The following is a 23,284-nucleotide window of genomic DNA, read 5'->3' on the forward strand; positions in this document are numbered from 1 at the left end:
GATTGATTGATTGATTGATTGATTGAATGATGGAGTGGACAATGGACTTACATTGTCCAAATGAGTTTGGAACATCGCAGGTTAGGTTGCCAAGTGCACCACAGGCATCTTCTTGTACGCCACAGTTGAATGGATGGTCGCGCATGGCGTCTAGGATGTGTTTGATACCATGGTACTTTGCAATGATGGCTTCATGCTCATCCTCCTTCCTCTGTCTATAACTCAGACGCTTCAATATATAACATGTCTCTCTCTGGATCAATGGATTCTTTGTATAATACGACATTATACCCATTATCTTTTGGATCTGGGCTCGTTCATCATTGACATCCGTGCCAACCGTGTATATCTATGATTGATTGAATGAGTGTAAGTCATTGAATGATTGATTGAATGAGTGTATGAGTGAGTGCTTACAGCTGGCAGGTCGTCCATTAGACAGAGGAGCATCTTGACTTGGGGTGGACTGGTGGTCCATCGCGAGTTGTGCTGCATGGCGTAGTATATCTTGGGACAGTTGCGATCGAATAGTCTGTCCCAAAACTTGAAAGAGTCAATCATGTTCCAGAAACGATGGCCTGTCTTGGACAGTCCAAGCAATGTCCTCGCAGGCAGGAATGAGATCAGGTAGACCAGCATCTCAGTTGGTAATGTGAACAGTAGGCATATGTCTGTGTTGTCATTCTGTTGTTGTTGATGTTGTTGTTGCTGTACATCGGGAGGATACGTCGAGATGTGTACTAGTGGCGCCTTTGTTGAGGTTGTAGACACTGTACTGCTGGAGACTGATAAGGAGATAATGGAGGACTTGCTGACCACCTTTTCGGAGCTCTCCTTAAGATGGCTGCTGATCACAACGTTGTTGTTGGACAGTGCGCCGCCAAATGCACTGGTTCCGTGGCCCGGTAGTATATTGCACCTGGCCTTGTGTAGACATGATTTCAAATGATGTATTATAGATGGTATGGCAAATGTTGTTGTTGATGATGATGATGATGATGATGATGAGTTGGGTGAGCTTGAGGTTGAGGTCGAGGCTGAGGCCAAGGCCGATGATGATGATGTTGAATCGTCCATTAATGGCGTTCGAGTGATTGAGTTTGAGTTATATCTGATGTTGTTGTTGTTGTTGTTGTTGATGTTGATGTTGATGTTGATGTTGCTGGTGTCGCAGCCAAATAGTTCTCCCTTCAAGAATGCTTTGTACAACAGTCTTATGCTCTGATATGGTAGGATCAATATACAAATGAACGGTCTAATATTAATGTAATATGATTGATTGATTGATTGAGTCCAAGTGTGGATGAATGGATGGATGGGCCAGGCAGGCGGGTAGGTCGGGAGGATGGAAGTGGAAGTTGGGGAATGAGAATGTTAGAATGAGAATGTATATTTGGAATGGACTGGAATGTGATTGATTGTTTGATGGTTGGATGGTTGGTTGGATGGATGGGACAGGTGATGGCAACAATGCGAGTTGTTGTTGTTGGAGATTATACCATAGAATAATAATAATAATAAAGTACTTACAGCACCATGTACCATAGTACACCTTCTTCTCCTTCTTGTTGTTGATGAGGTTGTTGAGGTTGTTGTTGTTGTTGATCTTGATGTTGTTCATCAACAGCTATCCTGTTGACGCCACCATAAGGTCCTGGAGTAGTACTCCTTCTGCCATTCATATTGTTGCTGCGGTTGGCAGTGCTCTCATCATTGCCAGTGGCATCCATTGATTGGTTGGTTTGTTGATTTGGTATAGATGTTTGTTGTTGCTTTGCTCTGTTTGTTTGTTTGTTGTTTGTTTGATGTCGTGTATCTCTCTCTCCTCTCTCTCTATGTTGCTCACTCAGAGTGATGGGGATGGATGGAAGTGCTGGATGAATGTATGGCCGTCTGGCTCCTTGCCACCTCCTATTGTTCGCCCCGAAAAGATTGTTAAAGGCACACTGCTGCAGCTGATGTTATTGTTATTGTTGCTGTTTCTGAATGGAAGGGGCTCCTGATTGATTGATGGTACTAATACTGGCTGATACTGGCTGATGAATGAATTAATCATCTAAACACCCAACAACGCACGATTGATGTTTGAGTTGAGTTGGAGTTGATTGATTGATTGATTGATAGATTAATTATGGTGATGGTGATGTTGAGGTTGATGCTAGTTGCTGATGTTGTTGTTGTTTGAATGAATGAATGTATTTATGTGTGTGTGGCAACTGTGGCAGTGGCTGTAGCACATCATCGGGCAATCCAGATAAGTGGTAATGAGTCTTCTCTCTATCTTGATGTATATATGTACATATATACGGTCTCCTGCTTCACTCACTCACTCTCAATGAATAAAGAGATAAGCGCGGAGTCAGTTGTTTGTTGATGTTGTTGTTATTGAACACATACATGTATTCATCAATATAAACATGTGCTTGTTGCCGTACATAGGTGGTAGCTTGCCCCCACCCTCTTGCCTGCCTCTAGTTTAATACATTGTTAGCAGCAGCAAGATGGGAAGATGAGAAGTGTGGTTGGTGGGTGTGGGGTGTGATTGTGCCGGTTGAAGGAACACCCCATGCATCATCCGAAGCAAACACACAAACAAACACGGATAGATGGTGGTCTCGCACCAAACATGGGCAAAATGAAGTTGTTGTTCCAGTTCAATCACTAATACAATGCATGCAGGTCCATCTTTCATTTACTTTACATTAATCAAAGGGCACGCCCAAACAAACAATTGCATTGCATCAACAACATTGTTGTTTGTGTTGGCTACGCTTTGATCCATAATTGGCAACCAAGGTTGGAGCGCTAATTCTAAAATTGGTCTTGACGTGATGATGGTGGTGATGAAGATGCAGATGATCAACTTGGCATTGGCACCAGGGAAGGCCACTGAGACTGGTCTTCAAATGAAGATTTGACGCTTGACCAATGGACAACATTAGTTTGATTGATTGATTGAATCGAATCATTAGCTTTACAGATGACAATTGTGCTCTTTGATCCATTGTCCAATCACTTGTGCCAACAATGCTTGGTCGACATTGATTGATGGAGATACTGTTTGAGTAGTACCATGGCCTTGGGATTGTGTTGGAGATGGAAGATGTGTAGCATCTTTGGATGATGAATGATGTTGATGTTGTTGTTGTTTACTCCTTGGTGTTGTTGTTGCTGAAGTTGATGTTGAAGTTGATGATGATGCCTGTGGAGTCCTTGGAGACTCAACTTCATGAGTCTGTGATGATGAAGATGATGTTGATGAATGCATTGGATGTGAGGCCAAGAAGGACGACTCGACAGTGAGTGGTGCAGGACATTTGTTCGTTCGCATATAGTGTCGATCAAAGAAAGGATTGTAGATGGACACAGAGGTGGATGGCACGAGGTTCTTGATGGTCTGGCAGTCCTTCTCCAGCTCGGACATCTGAGACATGTACGTCGGCAGGTTCTCCTCCTCGAATCGCTTCTGTCCGTCGAGATCCTTGAAAAAGTCGAGTGATGGCGTCAGACGGAACGTCTGGACGAGGTTGACGACGAATGTCTTGCCATTGGGCGACGTCTTGAGTGTGATCATGTCGATCGTCTTGGCGCTGCCCTTCTTGTAGAACGACATGCCGTAGACAAAGGTCAGCGGGTTGACCGGGTTGAACTTCTTGAGGAACCAGCGCGCCAGCTTCTCCAGGTCGAACTGGTTCTTTGTGATCAGCTGCTCGCTGGTCTGTGGCGCGGCAGGGGCGGCGCTGCTGCCAGACGGCGACGGCGACGTCTTGATCGTCGGGATGACGTTGGCCGACCACTTGAGCGTCTGCAGGATCGGATCGATGTTGTGCAGTGTCTGTGTGTAGCACGCGTCGATCTTGGGATAGGCCGGATAGAGCTGGTTTCGATCAATGTCCGTGCCGATGATTACCTGCATGTCGCCCTCGAGCGACAAGATTGGGTACGCCTGCAATGTGTGATAAGAGTCTGATCGATGCAGTGGGATATGTCCGTAGATCACATTTGGATGGTCTGCCAGCGAGACAGTCCAGTAAGCCTTTGATCCATTGGCTCCTGTTATATATAGAGGTGATGCATAAGGGTCTTCAAACTGTGATATTAAGCTTTTCTGTTGTTGTTATTGTTGTTACTCTCAGTGTCAGTCATTCATTCAACCAATAATGATCATTCATTCAATCGACATGTGATTATTAACATACATGAAGTAACGCTGATGTCTGTTCAAATGTTAGATTGGGTAATGACTTGGAGAAGACCCTAGAGTTGGTGAGTGAGTGCAATGATGTAAGTGATCAATGTATCAATATGATGTAGACCTGTCATTGTCAACAATGTTATCATAATCATCATACTTTTGAAACTTCTGAAACGAAGCAGAGAAGTGGAAGCCAAGCCAGAATACATCGTCTGTTCTGTTATTGTTGTATATATGATGACAATGTCAGCGTATGTTGATTGATTGAAGGTAGTATGATTGATTGAATCACATGATGTACATACGCTCGCTTGCCCTCTAGAGCTACTGAGAACTCTACATGACTCTCTGTTAGTAGTACTGTTACACCTGATGGCAATGCACCCAGGTTGCTCGCATTTGAAGTCAAGTCCTCTGGCTGTAAGCTCTTGACCTTCTTCACACCCTTTATTCCTTCATATACATTGATCATATCTATCTAAGATTCTAACAATACTTTATATAACCAATATATCTATATATAAATAGTTGTAATATGTTAAGTTGAATGAAATGATCAACTTTAATTGTGATGTTCAACTTTTTGTGACTTTGAAGTGACCCTGTGTGGGGAAGAGTTGTCAACATGTGGTCGTCTTTGTGGCACCATCATCCACCTCCTCACTATCCATATCCTCATTGTTACGTTTTTTGTTGTACGTCCTCTTCTTTATCATATTCTCCTTGCTATCTATCACCATTGTCGTAGTTGTTGTTGTTGTCTCATTGATTTTGTCATTCTCCTTGTTCTTCTTCAAGAGTATCTTACCCTCCTTCTCTTTCTCCTTCTCTTTCTCTTTTTCCTTTCTTATCTCCCTGATCTTGAACAACTCATTAGCATCGGCATTGGCCTCTTCAATGCTGAGTTGATCGCCTTGATAGATACTCCATATTTGGATCCATGGTCTACACTCCAAGTCAGAGACATGGTATCCAGCAAAAGGTTGAATTCCAACCAAGAATTTGGATCTCGCGGTAATACATTGGTCGGTATCATTGAGTCGTGCTTGGGAGAGATCCTTTGACTTGATTGACACCATGGTGTTGGTGGCAAGGTTGTGATGGGCGTTGAATTCATCCGGTGTCATATTCTCATCATAACCAAAGGCAATGAAGAATGCGAGGACCGTTTTCTTTTGGACCACCATGTCATGTAGACGGGAAATGTCCTCCTGCACTCTGGTCACATTGGTATAACCTGACGGAGCGACCTTCAACTCGATCGTGGCGATACTCTGGTTCAAAAAGCGGATTGAAATGTCGGACTTTTGTTGTTTTGGATACAATTCTTTATCCAGAATATCTTCGACGCTGGCATCAAAGTTCTCACTGATCTTGGAAAGACATAAGCATATCTCTTTGAAGAGGAACCCATGGACCATAACCTCACGACCAAGTATTGTTGTAATAGGACCATCTCTCAGATGAATGAAATTTGAAAAGAACATATAACAGCTCTTAATCAATGCATCGCCTACCTATGGCATAATATTATATTAATCAAATGTAATAATCATATATGATTGATTGATCAACTTAACTTAACTTACAGTTTGTAATACTGAGTTGAGTTTATGAAATATATTTATCATGGTTAGAAGGGAGTCCAAGTCTTGGACCTCAAAATCTTTGTCAATGTCGTCAGGGAGAGTGAGGGTCATGAGTTTGCTGCCAAGCATCATTCCAGTTAACTTCTTCATATCATCCATACTATCAAGTTTAGGTATAAACCTTTGAGCTGCAATCTCAAGTGCACTATCATTTGAATACAACTTGAGCAAGCTCAAATGGTAAGTTTCCAAACTTGTTATTTTCATTCTTTAAGCTAAATGATTGAAAAGTATATATATATTATCTCTTTATCTCTATCTAAGAATGCATATAATATTGTTTTCATGAAAACAATACTTAAATGATGTTCATCATTGTTGTCGTTTCCACTAAATATTCATTGTTTTCCCTTGTCATCATCCATCACTTCACTTCACTACACATCCTATCAAATGAAATTGAACAAAAATATCTCAACCGTGTGTGATGATAAATGGTTGAAAGTGTGGGAGTGTGTGATTGATTGGTTGAACAAGGTTAAGATTGAAATGAATGACATTGTTACAGCACTCATTCATCCAACACAAATTAACTACAACATTCATATTCTTACTATTAATAATCATACAAACAAACAAACAATCAATCAATCAAACGAACAAACAAACAATCAATAACAATGACAACAAATGAAAACAATAATGTACAAGCAGCAACTACTGCACCACATAATAATGATCAGGTGATCTATGAGGTGACAGCATTCATCAACTCGGATATGGCTGAGAAGTGGGGAAGTTGGATCCCAAAGCACGTCAATGAGATAGTGTCATTGGAGAATGGTGCATTGTTCACAAAGGGCGTCATCCACAAGCTGGACAGAGACTTGCCACCTGCCACACCAACCGAAGGCGTCACAACATTTGTCATCCACTACTATGCCACATCACAAGAGGCTCTAGACAAGTACCTCAACGTCTACGGTCCACAACTGCGTCAAGATGCCATCAACCAGTTTGGCACTGGTCTCAAGACCAGTCGTCGTGTCTACACTGCCATTCAAGAGATCGATGCCCTGCCCCAGACCAAAACATTTGGCTACGTATTCTAGATTATGTTCAAAGTCCGTCGACGAACATGTACGCATCGTGTCGTCGTCGTTATCGTCATCCCAACTGATCAATCAATAAACCAATGATTTGAGTCCAAATACCAACCCTGTTGTGTATTCATACTTGTGGAGCGTGAAGCGTGGAGTGCGGAGTGTCTGTGTCGCTGGCCTTGCATTGAACATGTTCTTGGTCGATGAATATTCCTATATTGCTCGCGATGATTGATTGATTGTTTGATTGATTGAGTGAACGTTGAATCATTCTTTGTTACATTCGATCAATCAATCATTCATTTAAATATGATTGAATGAGTGATTGATTATTTGTTGTAAAGTGTTATAACAATCACTTAAATATATATCATAACTTAACAAACCGAGTCGGGTAATCAGGAGTAGATAGTGATAACCACTGCTCATCATTCGTTGTCATTGAGTGAAACGCAAAAATTCGAAAAAATACAATTTGATTGCGGTTGGTGAAAGACGAACGACACCTCTCGTGCTCCTCACACTCTATTCAATAAACTTGCATAGTTTGCCCATTATTCTTTACAACCCTTCTTATAACATTACTTACGTATATATATATATATATAACATACAATACAATATACATATACATAAACATGTTCCAATCAATACGATCACTTACATCTCTCAAGGTAAGTCCAAATCAAGAACTTTGTTTGATTGTTTGATTGATTGATTGAATGAATGATTAACAATTACATTCTTATATTACATTAGGAGATTGGTACAAGCAATGTTCAGATGTACAACTATATTTATAGACCGTTTAGATCGACTTCAATGTCGCTTCAATACGTTCAACAACAATATAGAGGTGGTCAGAGACCATTCCCAACAACAGTTGGCAGCAATGGTGGTGGCGGCTTTGGCGGCGGAAGATACTTGAACAACAATAGCTCCAATCCAAGATCGGACAATGGCGGCGACTTTACAAACAGAGTGGCATTCAGACGCACTGAGCAGAGATCAGACAACAACCAGCAACAGCAACAACAATCAAACTTTGACTTTATCGAGGGACGCCCCAGCGGAGGCCGCAGCAACGACTTTGGCAACTCGATGCCACCCAAGAACGTGGACTGGACTCTCGAGAACCTGCCACCCATCAACAAGAACACTTACAAGGCCACCGACCAGGCCAACACCTGCACGCCCGCTGAGCGCGACGCCTTTTTGCTCGATAACAACGTGTTGGTCAAGACCAAGGGCGAGACACCCTTGCCCGTCTTTGACTTTGACGCGATGAACTTCCCCGCGCCAATCATCAACCTGCTCAAGAACAACTACGAGAAGCCCACCCCTATCCAGTCGATCGGCTGGCCAGTCGCCATGACTGGCGGTGACATGATTGGTGTCTCTCAGACTGGCTCCGGCAAGACCCTGTCCTTCTTCCTGCCCGCCATCCAGCACATCCTGTCACAGCCACGTGAGACCGGCCCCTACACTGGCCCCCGCGTGCTCATCATTGCTCCAACTCGTGAGCTGTCCGTTCAGATCTCCAACGAGGCCCAGCCATACCTGTCGGCCGCCCGTCTCAACAGCGTCGTCATGTTTGGTGGCGCCGCCAAGACCAACCAGATCCGCGACATGAGGAGAAACCCCCAGGTTGTGATCGGTACACCAGGTCGTATCATCGACATGATGAACGACGGCTACCTCAACATGAAGCGCGTGTCCTTCTTTGTCCTCGACGAGGCCGATCGCATGCTCGAGATGGGTTTTGAGGATCAGATCCGCTCGATCTTCACCAACATCAGACCAGACCGCCAGGTGATGTACTGGACTGCCACATGGCCACGCAAGGTCCAGACATTGGCCCACGAGTTCATCGTGGACCCAGTGCACGTCCAGGTCGGAAGCACCGAGCTGGCCGCCAACCCCAACATCAAGCAGATGTTCACAATCGTGGAGTCTGAGCGCGACAAGGTCACTGCCCTCGTCGACACACTCGAGAAGATCTTCACCGAGCGTCCCGAGTCCAAGGTGATCATCTTCACCATGACCAAGGGCGGAGCCGACAAGCTTAGCGATCACATCCGTCAGATTGGCAACGCGCGCATTGAATCGATCCACGGTGACAAGGTACAGTCGCGTCGTATCGCCATCATCGATGGCTTCAAGAAGAACTACATAGACATTCTGGTCGCTACTGACGTGGCCTCGCGTGGACTCGACATCAGAACGATCACCGACGTCATCAACTTCTCACTGCCCTCCAACATCGAATCATATGTACACAGAATCGGTCGCACAGCTCGCGCTGGCGCCACTGGTCACTCGCACACACTCATCAGCAAGTCGTCGGCCAACGATATCGAGCTGCTACCCGAGGTCATTCAGATCCTGGAGAGGTCGCAGCAGGAGGTGCCCGATGACATCAGGGCGTTGGCGCCAAGGAGGCAGCAACACAGCCAACAGCGTTATGGTGGTGGTCAACAGCGTGGAGGATTCCGCGGTGGAAACAGAGGATATAACAACAGGCCAAGCGGTGGCTATGGTGGCAACCGTGGTGGATACGGCGGTGGCGGCGGTCAATCTCGATCTGGACCAGTGTCGTTCAATCGTTCAGCATCAAATTAATAATACTACCAGGCGCTAATAATAATAGATTGGATAATAATTAATTAATTAACAACTCTCGTCTTTTCTTTATTTGATTGATTGAGTGACATAGGAATGAATCCAAGTTGATTGATTGATTGAGTAGTTGTACAACTTCTTCACACATAATGGTACACTTTGACTTGAGTTTCCAAGATAATTAATATAATTGATTGATACTTGTTGGTATTAATGTATATAAATGGATAACTTAACCAAATAAGGAAGGAATCAATCAATCATTTATTTGATTGTGTGTGAGGGTGTGTGTGAGTGTGTGCGAGTGATTGTTATGGTTGCTACCTCTGGATCACTCTCTCTCTCACATTCCATTCGTTTACTGGAGAGCATCCAAATGTTTATTATTCACTTACCCTCACTCTTTATTTCTTATTTATTATCTTTTTCTTTTGCTTATCAACTCTTGGCTATTATTTTGAATGGATACCCAAGGAAAATATAATCCTACAATGAGTAAGTAATGGATTCCAGTACAACTAAACAGGTGCATGGACTACTAATCATCCAACAAGACGTCTCCTTCTGGATTGGTAGCTCCTCTTGGGGAGACACATTGGCGATGACTGTCATGGCATCAAGGTAGATTATAAGGCTGGTATCCCTTCATTGAAGTGTATGTATAGATACATCTCTCTCTCTATCGACATCCTGTTACTCAATCATATAACATACTCACACTCACATCAATACATACACATTGGCCGAAATGGAGTTGATTACTCTCTTGGTATCAACAGGTTCAAGTACGACCAAGATCCATTATTCCCAAGGAGCTTTGCCACGGTCCAATCATTTGAATTCAATTCCAGACGAAAGAATCAAATGATCACCAAGAAGATAGCACTCCAATACTATTGCTGACCTTTTAGTACATCTCTCTGATTGCAAGAACAAGGACATCTATGTTGGTAAGTATACAGAAAAACATCATCACAGAGATAATATAAATATTAACAATGTATCTGTTTAACCCACACTATTATATAGCCTTTGGTAATGGATCTTTTTCTATCAACAGCCATGGAGCTCCATCCTTTATATCAAATGACCAGGCCATAAAGAAGATGGATAAGCTCTTGAATTCAATGGTCATATTTAAGTCCAAACCTGACAGTACAGATTGACCGTGGATAATACCTATCTCTCCCATTTATGATGACAAGTATGTATGAAGTTTGATTGAATTAATAATCTTAACATATAGGTACGATTTCACCTCTAGGATCTGGCAGCGTGTATTATAGAATGGTACTAGACAGACACACAGATAACCGTTACCAACACAAGAGCCGTCTACAGACTAAAGCCAACCACTATATTATTGGATACCTACATTTCTGGCGACCATGCATCAAGCATCGATCTAGACTGGGGCACATTGGAACTATATACTCCTCAATTCTTCAACAATAGAAGTCTTTGATATCACCCGACAGCACCAAATCAAGATAATCATAGTCAGCCTTGTAAGTATCATAAGTTTCCCTTGGGTGTGGATATACTTGATGGTATAACAACACATCGATACCGAGACACAAAGACTCTTTGCCCTTTGATGATCACGTACTCAATCCAATCCTCTAGTCAGTCTACTGACTAAGAGTGATGTTGGTATCTCCAAAGTGATGGTTGTGGAGCAAAGAGTCTTTGTGAACCTCGGCTACTAACTTGCCTACCAAACCTCATTCCAAGACATTGAACAACAAGACACCTCACCACCGGAATTGTCTTAACTTAATGGACCGTTTCCCATCGACAACTGCGCTATCAAGCTGTCCCAAGCAGAACTTCATTGGCATACAAATGCTTCGCAGCGTGGACGGGATCAGCATCACCTGGACAACCTCTCTCAGTCAAGGAGCTGTTCTTCTCTTGTAGAGCCTCAAAGGGTTCCAAGCGCAATGCCCTGACTACACGGAGGGTCAACTCAGTCTCATCAAGGGTGGTGAGATTATCAGGACAATCTTGATCATTGTTCAGGTTATTTGTAGAACAATGATGATAGTCATCTAGATGGAGACCAGATCATGCCCACAATGGACAGATACCCCAGCTACAACAATTGCCAGAACGTTGTGGATGGTGAGAACCTCTGGAAGAACAGAGAGGGAGTAAGCGGTGCTACAAGATGAACAAATACAAGAAGCGCGCTCAGTCCATCAAAGACTATTACAGCCACTTCCAACTACCCACCGAGCCACAAATACTCTTTGCCCTATCGATGGTCACGCACTCTTGCAAGCCTGTCTTCTCATCGGTTAGTCGACTGACCGAGGCGACTTTGCTACAGTGATCATTGTAGAGCAAAGAGTCTTTGTGGACCTCGGATACTAACCTGTCAACCAACCTGAATTCCATCTCCATCTAGTGCATAGCCTTTAGATCTTTATGAACTTTGATTGAATGAACCTTCGATCCATGTTGTTCTTCTGCTTCCTGTTGGTCACTGTCTTCTCGATAAATACATTCTGCTCCGTCTTGAACAGTCCGCCAGATGTGTAAAGCTTCTCCATGTGCTCTGTATGAATGAATGGTATGTTAGCCAATGTTGCCTGTCTGCCGTGGCCATCCTTCACCCACTTACCCAATGAGAAGTAGTATGCTCTAGTTCCATCGTAGCGCACATGGAAGTTGTCGCCAATCTTTGAGGCATGCTTCTCGAAACGAGCCTGCGCCATGTCGTTCTCAGCATAGTCACGAATCAGTACCTTGCCACCTGGTCGCAGCGTCTTGTAACACATGTCGACGACGTTTCCAAATGTGTCTGGATGCATTGCCGACAGGACAAAGATGATAACGACGAGATCGCACTGACCGAATGGCACGCATGATGGCAGCTTCTCGGCGGGCTCGACTGCGCTGAATACAAAGCTATCACAACGACCTCGGTATTGTTCATTGGCTTCGACCTCTTTTGCGAGGAGGTCGACGGCGTGAGCAGAGAAGTCGAATGAGACGAAGCGCAGGTGTTCATTCAGCTCGAGCAGTGGCAATGTCGTATTGCCAACGCCACAACCAATCTCAAAGACCTTTACATCCTTCTGTCCATCGATTGGCTTCATCAAGAACTCTGGAAACTCGCGTACCAACCAATGTCTATCCTTGAAGAAGTTATTGTTGTTATGCTTGTAGAACTTGTTCCAGTACTTATCTGCGTCCTTCTCGTACTTCTCTGATTGATTGATGGACTAGTTAGTCTTCATGCGCATGAAGTCGGTCAAGTGAGCGAGTGAGGTAGTTGCGACAAGTGATGTGATGTGATTGATTGATTGATCTATCGTCGCACACACATTACCTGTTTGCCTCATGTTGCGGTGCAGCACAGCAGTTGATCCATGGATGAAGGAAGGGGACGAAGGAGAATTCACCTACCAATTAGAAATGGGGAGAGTAGGTCGTTCTTATCCTTCTTGACGTATCCATATATTCTAGCATATCCACATGCATCATCTATTATATTATATCCATCAACTATATTACTATTATTATCTTGTTGTTGTTGTGGTTGTTGATTGATTGATAGTCTTGACTTATCATTTGATAAGTCAACATTTGTTGTAGTTGTTGAACTTGTGCTACTACTACTACTTCTACTCCTACAACTGCTACAGTTGTTATTAATGCAGTTGTTATTATTGCAATTATTCATATTTATTTATATGTTCTGTACAGATAATTGGTATTGAGATAAATGACTTGTGTTTGTGTAAATCTTGGAACAAAAACGATTCGTCGTCTTCGTCTTTGAGAGTTTGGGGGATCACGAAGTTCATCAAGATGTTGACCACCCAACATTGATTGATTGAATATAGTTTATTACATTAGTGTTGCCAACGAGATATCCGCCAGCCAGCATCCACTTGCCAAATGTTATCCAGATGGCGTGGACACTGGCGCCTGGTCTGTAATACCAAGCTTGTTGAGTGATGATGATAATGATGATAATGAGGATGATTGCGATCCAGATTGATTGTTATTGATTCCATTCTTTTGGATATGTATTATCAATTGCATGATTGAGTTGCAACTTCCTTTGTTTGCTTGTGCCAAGAATAGATTGAGTTGTTTTGGGGTGACATCACCAACATGATCAATGTAATACTTGAAGGCTGAGAAGTTGCCCTCATCAATACATTTAAATGCCAATGACTCTGTGAGTACATCCTTGCCACAGATCTCGTGTAGCAATGCCAATGAATCTCCACGTAACTTCTTGATCATATATGGTGACCAGTTCTTCACACGTTTGATCACCTCTGTAACGTTGGACATCATGTTCTCCAAGTATACCGATCGATCCAGCATTGTATCCTTGCGCATAAGTAATGATCGAGACAGAAGATCAATTATATATATGTCACCAAGTGGATATTGATCAATCTTTGCCATGATTGTGGACTTGTTGTCCAGTCCATATTTGTCGACCTTGAGTTTGAGCCAGGGTACCGAGCACACGCGCTCATAGAGTGAATGACACAATGGATGTTTGATTATCTGTTGTAATGGTTCATCCAGGTTGAGACACTTGGACCATGGATGACCACTCGTGCACAGCCACTCGACCAGCCACTCATAGTCCATTAGCAGCTCATTGCGGGCATTGACTGTGTGGGTGATATGTGGCCGTGATCCCATGCTTAGTCCATCCAGGTGCTTCTGCCATTCCACCATACTACTATTCTCGATCATCCATCTCAACGTGCAAATGGGAATGTGGAAGTTGTCGAGCCATGTGAACAGCCCTTCGTGTAGGGCCGCTGGTGTGAAGCGATGCTTGATGAACTCCAAGAACTGAATGTTGCCCTGTCCAATAGCCGTCTGGAAGCACTGTCGATAGAGTAATGCGCTAGAGTCGTTCAACAACTTGCCCGACTCTATGCACGCGTGCTCCAAGTCGCGGAAGATGGCTATCTGTGTGTGCTGCGACGGGTCTGGGTTGTAACGCGTGTTGCTGTAGGTCAGACGCTGCAACACCGTGATGAGCAATGAGATCTCGGCAGTGAAGCCACAGCGTCCCATCTCCATGATGATCGTGTTGACGAGTGGAGGGTTGCGCAACTCTATTGCACTGCGCAACTCCTTGTCAAAGACCCACCTGAGGTTGGTCTTGCCCAGGTACTCTGCGCGTCCATGTATCATCAGACTGTATACTCGAGGGTCCTTCATGCGGCCAACATTCTCGATCTCCTTAGTCGTGTAGGGCATGATCTGTCCACGCTCCTCCAAGTAGCGAACGACATACTGCGCGACCTCGTACGTGTTGTATACAAGTTCCTCAAACACTAGCTTGCGCGTATGCAGCAACGGGCACTCCTTGAATACGATCTTGACATGCTCGATTGAGCCCGATCCCAGTGCACCCTTGGTCTGATCAGTTGACAACATTCGAACGGTCTGTGCAAAGAGAGCCAGCCACTCTGGTGATCGCTTGGCGGCCAGCTTTCGCACACAATCGGTGGACATGGCGTAGGCCTGCTCGCCACTCATTAGATACTCGGCCAACTCGAGATTGTCGCTGTCCATTGCGCACTCTACACGTCGCTGCATCTCTGCTTGAACGTGCGAGGAGGAGAAGCGCGACACACACTTGTCCTGCATCTCTTTGAGCAGGTCGATGCTGCCCAGACGCGACAGGTAAGACACACATGCTGGCGTGTGGAAGAGATGTTCGCCCAGTATGTTGGTCACCTGATTGAAGGCTTGTTCAGTGGGTACATGCTTGCAGATCAGTTCAAAGGTGCGATCAGAAATGAAGAGTGGGGTGATGTCGCCGGCCAGATGGTATTGATTGAGCTTGTCTAGGAACAAATAAAAGTGACCTTGTTCCAACATCCAGTCGACATTCACCAGACTATCATACTTTGGTGAACTTCCATGTTTAACTAATCTTATAATCCTTCTATTAAATTGATGAACATGTGAGAATATCTCTCTACGCAAGTATATATTATTAAGTATAAGTATAAATTTATCCGTCATTATTATTACTATATGATTAATTGATTGATTGTGTGATTGATTGATCTGTTTGATGGATCGTTAGAAGTCTACACTTGGACAGATATAAATATAATAGGTAATCATGATGAAGGGGTGGTTCCAACCCACCCGATTCCTGATGAACTTTTGGAAACTTCACTGAACTGAGCCATCATGCCCCTCACACCCCCATCTAGACATGAATCTGACGCTTCTTTCATGCCATTGGTACCTTTAACTTTAGACTAATTGGACATTTATTAATAATGAAACAACTTAATAACTATTATATATATATATATAAATAATGTTATTATCTAAACTATTTAATAAAAATATTAATAGTATTTTTAGAGCAGGAACACATTATGTTAGCCGATATTGTCCATTAATTGGAAGACCAAACTTCTATTCATCCCATACCTCTTCAACTTTTATGGACTCTACTACACATACACCTATTATTAATAATAAACCTTTAAAGAAAAAGGATAAGTCCAATAATATATCAAAGTCTAAAGAACAAGTTCACAAAGTAAAACTTAATATCCTAGTCAATGATGATACATTTATTGATTGGATTATTTCAAATTATGGTGATCCTTATCAAAAGAATGCTAAAACTAGAGAAGAAGGAACTGTTGATATAACTTTTGTTGGAAGGGAAGATACACTTGAGGAAATATATAATATTTCCAAAGATAGATATCTAAATTTAGCACCAACAACATCTGATCAATCATTAATATTAATATTAGGTCCATCTGGAATTGGAAAGACATCATTACTCAATCAAATTGGTAATTATATCTCAAAAAAGCAACAACAACATAATATTGGACCTTGTGTTCTTCCAAAGAATCAACTAAACATAACAATTACATTTGGAAAAGAAATGGCTTTGGACAAGAAATTGGATAAATATGCATGTGATGCATTAGGTATTAGAATACTTTACAAATACTTCGTGGACGGTACACCTGGTGTAGATTTCAAATCATTTCGTTCATCATTCAGATCATTATTTGATACAGAAATTTATTTATACCAATGCTTTAAAGTAATTCATAATTATTTGAAAAGAATCCAACAATTAGATGATGAACAATTATTAATTAATTTTGTTATAGATGATATTGATATGATATACAAAAATGATAATAATAGAAGATGGTCATTCTTTAGAGAACTCACTGGAAAAATCAATCAATATAATTATTGTAATTCACAATATAACCAATTCTTCAATATTATGTTGGCAGGAAAATCGGTCAAATATCTTGATAATGTTGTAGTTGGATCTGATTATAGATATGTAAGATTATATTTGAGAGCACTAAATCATCATGAATATCTTGGAATTGCAAGAAAGATGAATTTATCACAATATCCAAATGTTATACAAGCATTCAAGTTCATTGGAGGTGTTCCAAATATTCTTTATCATTTTATTCAATCAATTTCAAAGATGGATAAAAATACATTGGAAAGGAAATCAACTTCAGATCTACTTGATTTCTCAATTCCAGAAGTAGATCAATTATTCAAGGTTCCAAATCAGGACAAACAATATATTTGTGATCTAATTTTATTATGTTTGTCTGGAAACAAGTTTAGGTGCTGGTATCATAGACTATCAACAAACTCTCCATATATTATGGAGTTTCAAGAAGCTGGATATATTACATTTACACCAGAACGACAAATATTCATTCCGTTATACTCAATCAGGAGATATCTCAAGACATGTCCCAATTTTCCAAAAGATGTCCATCAAACATTAGACCAGATAATTAATATTTTGTTAAATGACCAAGATAATTCTAACAATCAAGATAGATTGATTGGACTCCTTAAAGTTGTTAAAACACAATCACTCTCATATCTGGAGAAAGTTCATCCTACTTTACTTGATTATTTTTTAGATGAGCTCCTTTTCGGAAGGTGTTCCAACTCAACAATATTCAATTGTTTTCCATTTGAAGCCTTCTTCCAGAAGACTAACCTCAAATAATATTATTAATAAATAAATATATTTTACAAATGAACAATACTAGATAATTTATTGTGTGGCGTCACACATGAGTATAGAATTGTTGGTGTTGATGAGATGATGTACAGTGGAGTGGAAGAAGTTGTTTAGATACCGAGGATACCAGAAGTGATACCATCAACAGTCATGATCACAGTGTTGAGTGTCGAGTTGACAGTCTGGGTAACACCATCAATTGCTGGCTTCAAGTCACTGGCAAGAGTGGCAACAATACCAGAGGTGGCGTTAGATGATTGGCCGAAGGAGTTCATTCTTCCACTGGCAATGGATCCATTGCTGATCGACGAGGCGTTGAAGGAGCCCATTGAGGAAATTGATTCTAAATATTTACATTAATGTTAATAAAATTAAAGAATATTATTAATATTAATATTAATATTAATTGATAACTTACTGATGATAGTCATTTTAGTTTGATTGAATTGATTGAATTGATTAATTTGATGATTTGATTGAATGATTAAGACATGGTATTTATAGTTAAAATAATTAATATTATTGATTGATTGATTTATTGATGATGATGATATCAATTCATACTTTCAAAGATATTAGATATAGATGGGGATGATTAATCATTCATTGGCGGGGAATTGTAAATATGATTATTCCATGTTTGATTATAATATTATTGGATAATAAGTATCTGTCATGGATACTTAAATCTTCCTACCCTGACTCTAATACAAAGGGGTTGTCATCAATCCATTCCATAAGTGATAAACCACACACCCGTCAATTCCATCTGGATGATGACTATTCAATCACACACACACACACACTCACTGATTGATTGATTAGACAAGACGAATCACGTGATACTAATATTAAATGTACACAAATCAAACTCCCATTTATAAACACATTACTCTGAGATTTGGATGAGTAGCGCGGACTGAGGAGAATAAAGCTGACGAATGGCTGTGAATGACGTCACTCACTGATTAGGATTATGTTTCGAATGGGTTGGCATCGTCGAATGGATTGGGTTCGTGAGTTGGTGGCAAGTATGTCTCTTGATGCTGTACGCCAGCCGATTGATGCATCTGCTCGTATGTCTCGGGCACAGGCTCGAATGGTGCCGGCTCATGATGGTCTTGCTCCTCAATCGTCATCTTGTCCAGTGTGATTGGTGGCTGGTACGGTTGTGGTGGCTCCAAGCCAGAGTGCTGTGATGAAAACGTTGGCGACTCGACGCCAAAGATCTTGCCCTCGGCGGCCATCCACATGCGAATGCCCTCATCGATGAATCGCTTCTGTTCCACGACAAACTGTCTGAGTGCGACGGCCACCTCGCGCTGGACGAAGCGTACCATCTCGTGGACCTGAGACAAGAGGTTGGCGCACGACTGATCGTACAGCATCTTCTGCGTGTCGTGCTCGGCCTGCTTCTCAGACACCTGCTTGCCAGACTTTTGAGCGTGCTTCAGGTTGTAAACGGCTGCGCTGAACTTGGAGCGCATATCATCGTGCTGTGTCTCGGTAGCGATCACCTTCTTGACGTTGCCAGCGTAAATAGCCATCAGTTGATTATGTAGACGATCGTAGAAACCGATATTATACTGTTGGAACAACAGTGCGCTGTCCTTAACACATGATCCAACCTCCATCAATGACACTGACAAAGGTACAGTCTGATTTGATATATAGTTTGTATGCGAAGTCTTCTCTCCAAACCTTCCCATTATATTTGCCAAAGCTGTAGCTTGTTGAAATGACTTGTCTATTGATTGAATGATTGAATGGTAAGTATCAGTACCTCCATGTTTATCATTCATTCATTCAATCATTCATTGACTTGATATATACCTCCAAAGAGACAGTAGTTCTTTGAGTTCTCAATCAACAACTTTATGCTCCACTTCATATTCTTGATCTGTGCTCTAGCAACATTGATGTCCTCTGGTTCCTCGACCAACTCAACAATCGATGCCTTTGCTGAATCCAATACCTTTTTAAACATCTTATCTGTATATGTTTGTGGTATATATAACAGTAATAATAGTAAGTTAAGTAATAACAATGAATGATGAAGGATGATGAACTACAAACCAGCATGGAAAATACCCCCCTTTGCTTCTTCGAGTTCAAGCAACAACACTGTTTGATTGCGTTTGTGTGTGTTCGCGACATAACCTCGGATTTCACTGAAATTGACTACAAATGGAAGGTACCTGCATGACGACAGGCATCCTGGTCGGTCCTTTGTAGCCTCAGAGGACATCTCGACTTCCTGGTTCCAAAGGATTCGATTTGGATTGAATTGATTGAGTAGAACAAGCTGACAATGAATAAATGAAATGACGAATGAATATGATAGATAATATGTATAGGTCAATCAATTTACAAAACGAATACGTCATCTGTTGACAGATCAAAGAGGTTGTTGGGTGGAGGTTGGGGTGATGGTGGCCTCTCTTCCCATGTGTTGGTCTTCCATTCAAAGTACTGGTTCTGACTGGAGAGTAAAGAATCGCGTTGATGTATCTTCTTTAGGGCATCATGTTGTTGTTGTGCCATCTCCTCCAGTTCAAACAATGTCATGCACTCCTTATCCGACAACTCATACAGTCCTATTTGAATGAGTGATATACACTTTAGCAGCAATGGTATCTCAATGATGAACTCTCTGTACAAATCTTTAAGCAGTTCGAAGTCTTCATAAGAGGGGAGGGTTAGGCTTGGATTATTCCAGGGGCATTATCATGAATGGTCATCAATACTTACAAACTGTCAGACACTTCTTGTTTATAAACATCTTCAATGCTAGGTCATCTTGAAGGGCTGTGACCAATACATCTCGGAAAGTCTGATTGATCGATTGAAGATGTTAGTGATCGATCAAATTTGGAATGGATGAACGTAAATAAACATACGTCTGTTAGGGTCTTTTGCTTCTTCTCGGCTGGCTGGCCGATCGCCATCGACTCTGCCACCTCCTTTAGGGACTTGTGTGACACGGCCTTGAGGGTGGGCGTTGCCTTGAGCTTGGGCGCCGGTGGACATATTGTTGGGGTGTCATCAGACATTGATCCACGTCTTGTAAGCTCTGATGGTACGGCAATTGATGATCGTCTGGCCACGAGTGGACGAGACAATGAGCTGGGTGTGGAGCTCGATTGAACGGTGGCCATTGATGAGCGACGATTGTGGGCCTTCTTCTTGTTGTTGACTGGCACCTCTAGAGACATCTCCATCGCTTGTAGGGATGTCCTTGTCTCGTCCGAGGATGAGCCGCCTTCAAACTCGAGGATTTTGTTCACATCGACCTTTAGGCTTCCCGTGGGGATGGGCGGCAGTTGTGGCTGCTCCTGCTCCGCCTCGTCCATAGTGATCAGCGTGCAGCAGAGGTCAAGATACGACACGTACTCGTCTTGGTTGTCGCACATGTTCTGCCAGATGGCCGCAATGATCTCGGTCTTGTTGCCCTTCTTGAGCGAAGGCTTAATCTCGATGATCTTCTTCATGATCTTCTTCTTCCAAATCTTCCTGCAGCCCACTATCTTGCTGTCAATGATCGACAGGATGACCGCCAGATTGTCCTGCAAGGATGGCGCCAGGTTGAATTGGGACGCGCCAGGGGGCAGGAAGGGACTTGGAAGAAGACTGCTGTTGCCCATTCCAATGTTGTTGTTGTTGTTATTGTTGTTGGTGCTGTTGTTTGCGAGCAACAATGCAGTCTTGCCACAGATGTTTGGTGAGGACTCTGAACGAGCGAGCATCTTGGGCGAATCAGAACCTGTCGGCAGGTTGAGATCGATGCTCTTAGTCAGAGATGGCTTAGAATTTGTTGGTGTACTGTTGTAGTCGTCGTCGTCCATGCTGTCCGATGCATAGTCGAGCATTAACTCTTCAATGTCATTGAGACTCTGTTGCAAGATATTCTTGGTTGATGTGAAAATGTTGTTGTTGTTATTGTTGTTGTTATTGTTGTTGTTGTTGTTGTTGTTGCGAGAAATGGATGATGATGTACGATCTGATGACCTGCGTAGCCATGGAGAAAGAGGTAGTGAAGGCGCGGATGGAGTGTTCAGGCCATTATCCTCAACTACTATGGTCTCTTTAAACATGTTGTAGTTTTGTGCACTTAGAGACTGTAGCATCTTCCTCCAAAACAGCTGTGACGACTCGCCAGTCGCGCAGTGAGCCACCAAGAACTTGTTGACAGAGTTGCCAATATCTTCAGCGAATGCGAGGATGTCGCGCTGGAGTGTCTCCTGCTCGCGACGACTGTGCGAATGGTCGGGCAGCACCCACCTGTTGTTCTTCAACTCAATGAGGTTCTTGAGCATGTATCTTGTCTGTGGACGCACGTTGCGATTCTCTGACAGCTGCTGGATGCGTTGGAAGCCGTCGTCGATCGCCTGCTTGATGATGGCGTTGGACTTTTGATTCTGACGAACGTTCTTTTGATGTGTCTCGATCGAGCGTCCAATGATGGTGACTATTATCGCCAGTGATTCGATCTGCACCAGCGTGAACTCATTGTGCTCGGACGTCTGTGACGAGTCCTTCGGCAGGAAGGAAGTGATTGTATCGCGGAAAAAGGTTGCCGACAGAATGTCGAATCGATAGCACTCTGCCAAGAACCTAGATGCGTTAACCACGTTGGCCTTTAGCTCTGCAATATTGTCAACAATATCGCCTGATTGATGTGGTGCGTCGTTCAAAGTGGACTGTAATATAGTGACTTCCAGATTGAACAGTTCGATGAAGATGTTACCCATCGACTACATCATTGAGGAGGAGTGAGTGAGTACGTCATGCCAGCAGTACAGCAGTCGCAGTTAATACTTACAAATGATAGTTTGTTGGAAAAGAGAGGAGATAGCTTGGCGCATATGATGGTGAGGTGGGGAAGGAGGTTGGACTGATTGATGGCCTTTGAAAAGATGTGCTTGGTGATGGTGGTGGCAGACTCGACGTCGCCAATATCATGGCACTTGGCAACGATCTGTTCGGTCAATATTTGATAATTCTCCTTTGTCAACTTATTCAAAGTTCTCAATATTATCGAGTTATCTTCAACAACATTGCTGTTGCCGCCAGCCATATTGCTGTTGCTGTTACTGCCGTCCATATGGATCTGGAATGGTGTTGTATTATGTATTATTGATTGATGACAATGTTAATGTCTGTGTCTGTGATTGATTAATTGATTGATTCAATATAGTGTAACAACAACAAATTATAAATATATATATAAATTATATGTAGATAATATGATTATCAAGTATGAGTGATGATTGGATAGAATGGATTGGATTGAGTGATGATGTTGTTGTTGCTGCCTAATGCCTGGTTGTATGTGTAGAGGTCAAGAAGTGTTAGTTTATATATATTGACTTGCGAACTCGTTGGAACCTCACCTTCCGCGACTACTACTTGTGTAACACTTTGTAGAACCACAAACAACAACAAACAAACAAGAAGAACAACGAACAACCATGACAACTACAACGACATACATCATCCATGTGTCACATCCATCCTCATCCCATCCTTGCTCACCGTCACATGAGATAGAGAACACGACGACACACCTGTCAACTCAAAGGACATGGATGACGAATGGTGGTAGTGGTGTGTTAATGTGTTTATGTGTGTTGTCGGGCAAGCAACAAGTGAGAATGACAATGTGTTGGGTGTGCATCGAATTCGGGAACACTTGCCCTCACTTCCTACATTGCAAGGCGAGATA

At 42.5% G+C, this 23,284-nt stretch overlaps 12 protein-coding genes across 12 annotated transcripts; 3 read left to right on the forward strand and 9 right to left on the reverse strand.

Moving 5' to 3' along the window:
- Positions 1–51: 51 nt before the first annotated feature.
- Positions 52–1,077, reverse strand: SAMD00019534_117730 (hypothetical protein; the record flags this gene model as incomplete). The annotated part of the gene is made up of 2 exons (XM_012892922.1): positions 52–349; positions 418–1,077. Coding segments are annotated over 2 exons (958 nt in total), but the record flags the coding sequence as incomplete, so codon positions are not given.
- SAMD00019534_117750 (hypothetical protein) lies at positions 965–1,225 on the forward strand (the record flags this gene model as incomplete). Its single annotated transcript, XM_012892923.1, has 1 exon — positions 965–1,225. The coding sequence occupies one exon, from the start codon at positions 965–967 to the stop codon at positions 1,223–1,225; it is 261 nt and encodes an 86-aa protein (XP_012748377.1).
- Positions 1,226–2,974: 1,749 nt separating this feature from the next.
- Positions 2,975–4,667, reverse strand: SAMD00019534_117760 (hypothetical protein; the record flags this gene model as incomplete). The annotated part of the gene is made up of 4 exons (XM_012892924.1): positions 2,975–4,108; positions 4,200–4,257; positions 4,353–4,412; positions 4,501–4,667. The coding sequence occupies 4 exons, from the start codon at positions 4,665–4,667 to the stop codon at positions 2,975–2,977; spliced, it is 1,419 nt and encodes a 472-aa protein (XP_012748378.1).
- Positions 4,668–4,815: 148 nt separating this feature from the next.
- On the reverse strand, positions 4,816–5,616 carry SAMD00019534_117770 (hypothetical protein; the record flags this gene model as incomplete). The annotated part of the gene is made up of 2 exons (XM_012892925.1): positions 4,816–4,925; positions 5,004–5,616. The coding sequence occupies 2 exons, from the start codon at positions 5,614–5,616 to the stop codon at positions 4,816–4,818; spliced, it is 723 nt and encodes a 240-aa protein (XP_012748379.1).
- An 848-nt stretch (positions 5,617–6,464) lies between these two features.
- On the forward strand, positions 6,465–6,896 carry SAMD00019534_117780 (hypothetical protein; the record flags this gene model as incomplete). Its single annotated transcript, XM_012892926.1, has 1 exon — positions 6,465–6,896. The coding sequence occupies one exon, from the start codon at positions 6,465–6,467 to the stop codon at positions 6,894–6,896; it is 432 nt and encodes a 143-aa protein (XP_012748380.1).
- Positions 6,897–7,525: 629 nt separating this feature from the next.
- On the forward strand, positions 7,526–9,509 carry SAMD00019534_117790 (hypothetical protein; the record flags this gene model as incomplete). Its single annotated transcript, XM_012892927.1, has 2 exons — positions 7,526–7,561; positions 7,647–9,509. 2 exons carry the CDS (start codon positions 7,526–7,528, stop codon positions 9,507–9,509), a joined length of 1,899 nt encoding a protein of 632 aa, XP_012748381.1.
- A 1,809-nt stretch (positions 9,510–11,318) lies between these two features.
- SAMD00019534_117800 (hypothetical protein) lies at positions 11,319–11,909 on the reverse strand (the record flags this gene model as incomplete). Its single annotated transcript, XM_012892928.1, has 2 exons — positions 11,319–11,515; positions 11,759–11,909. The coding sequence occupies 2 exons, from the start codon at positions 11,907–11,909 to the stop codon at positions 11,319–11,321; spliced, it is 348 nt and encodes a 115-aa protein (XP_012748382.1).
- Positions 11,910–11,929: 20 nt separating this feature from the next.
- SAMD00019534_117810 (hypothetical protein) lies at positions 11,930–13,200 on the reverse strand (the record flags this gene model as incomplete). Its single annotated transcript, XM_012892929.1, has 3 exons — positions 11,930–12,069; positions 12,136–12,723; positions 12,924–13,200. The coding sequence occupies 3 exons, from the start codon at positions 13,198–13,200 to the stop codon at positions 11,930–11,932; spliced, it is 1,005 nt and encodes a 334-aa protein (XP_012748383.1).
- A 221-nt stretch (positions 13,201–13,421) lies between these two features.
- Positions 13,422–15,383, reverse strand: SAMD00019534_117820 (hypothetical protein; the record flags this gene model as incomplete). The annotated part of the gene is made up of 2 exons (XM_012892930.1): positions 13,422–14,155; positions 14,225–15,383. 2 exons carry the CDS (start codon positions 15,381–15,383, stop codon positions 13,422–13,424), a joined length of 1,893 nt encoding a protein of 630 aa, XP_012748384.1.
- Positions 15,384–17,669: 2,286 nt separating this feature from the next.
- Positions 17,670–17,990, reverse strand: SAMD00019534_117830 (hypothetical protein; the record flags this gene model as incomplete). The annotated part of the gene is made up of 2 exons (XM_012892931.1): positions 17,670–17,902; positions 17,978–17,990. 2 exons carry the CDS (start codon positions 17,988–17,990, stop codon positions 17,670–17,672), a joined length of 246 nt encoding a protein of 81 aa, XP_012748385.1.
- Positions 17,991–18,533: 543 nt separating this feature from the next.
- Positions 18,534–19,546, reverse strand: SAMD00019534_117840 (hypothetical protein; the record flags this gene model as incomplete). Its single annotated transcript, XM_012892932.1, has 2 exons — positions 18,534–19,306; positions 19,393–19,546. The coding sequence occupies 2 exons, from the start codon at positions 19,544–19,546 to the stop codon at positions 18,534–18,536; spliced, it is 927 nt and encodes a 308-aa protein (XP_012748386.1).
- Positions 19,547–19,926: 380 nt separating this feature from the next.
- SAMD00019534_117850 (hypothetical protein) lies at positions 19,927–22,663 on the reverse strand (the record flags this gene model as incomplete). Its single annotated transcript, XM_012892933.1, has 4 exons — positions 19,927–20,240; positions 20,311–20,392; positions 20,460–22,313; positions 22,382–22,663. 4 exons carry the CDS (start codon positions 22,661–22,663, stop codon positions 19,927–19,929), a joined length of 2,532 nt encoding a protein of 843 aa, XP_012748387.1.
- Between the last annotated feature and the right edge of the window lie 621 nt (positions 22,664–23,284).

Source organism: Acytostelium subglobosum, assembly GCF_000787575.1.
Source record: "Acytostelium subglobosum LB1 DNA, scaffold: scaffold35, whole genome shotgun sequence".
NCBI lineage: Eukaryota > Evosea > Eumycetozoa > Acytosteliales > Acytosteliaceae > Acytostelium > Acytostelium subglobosum.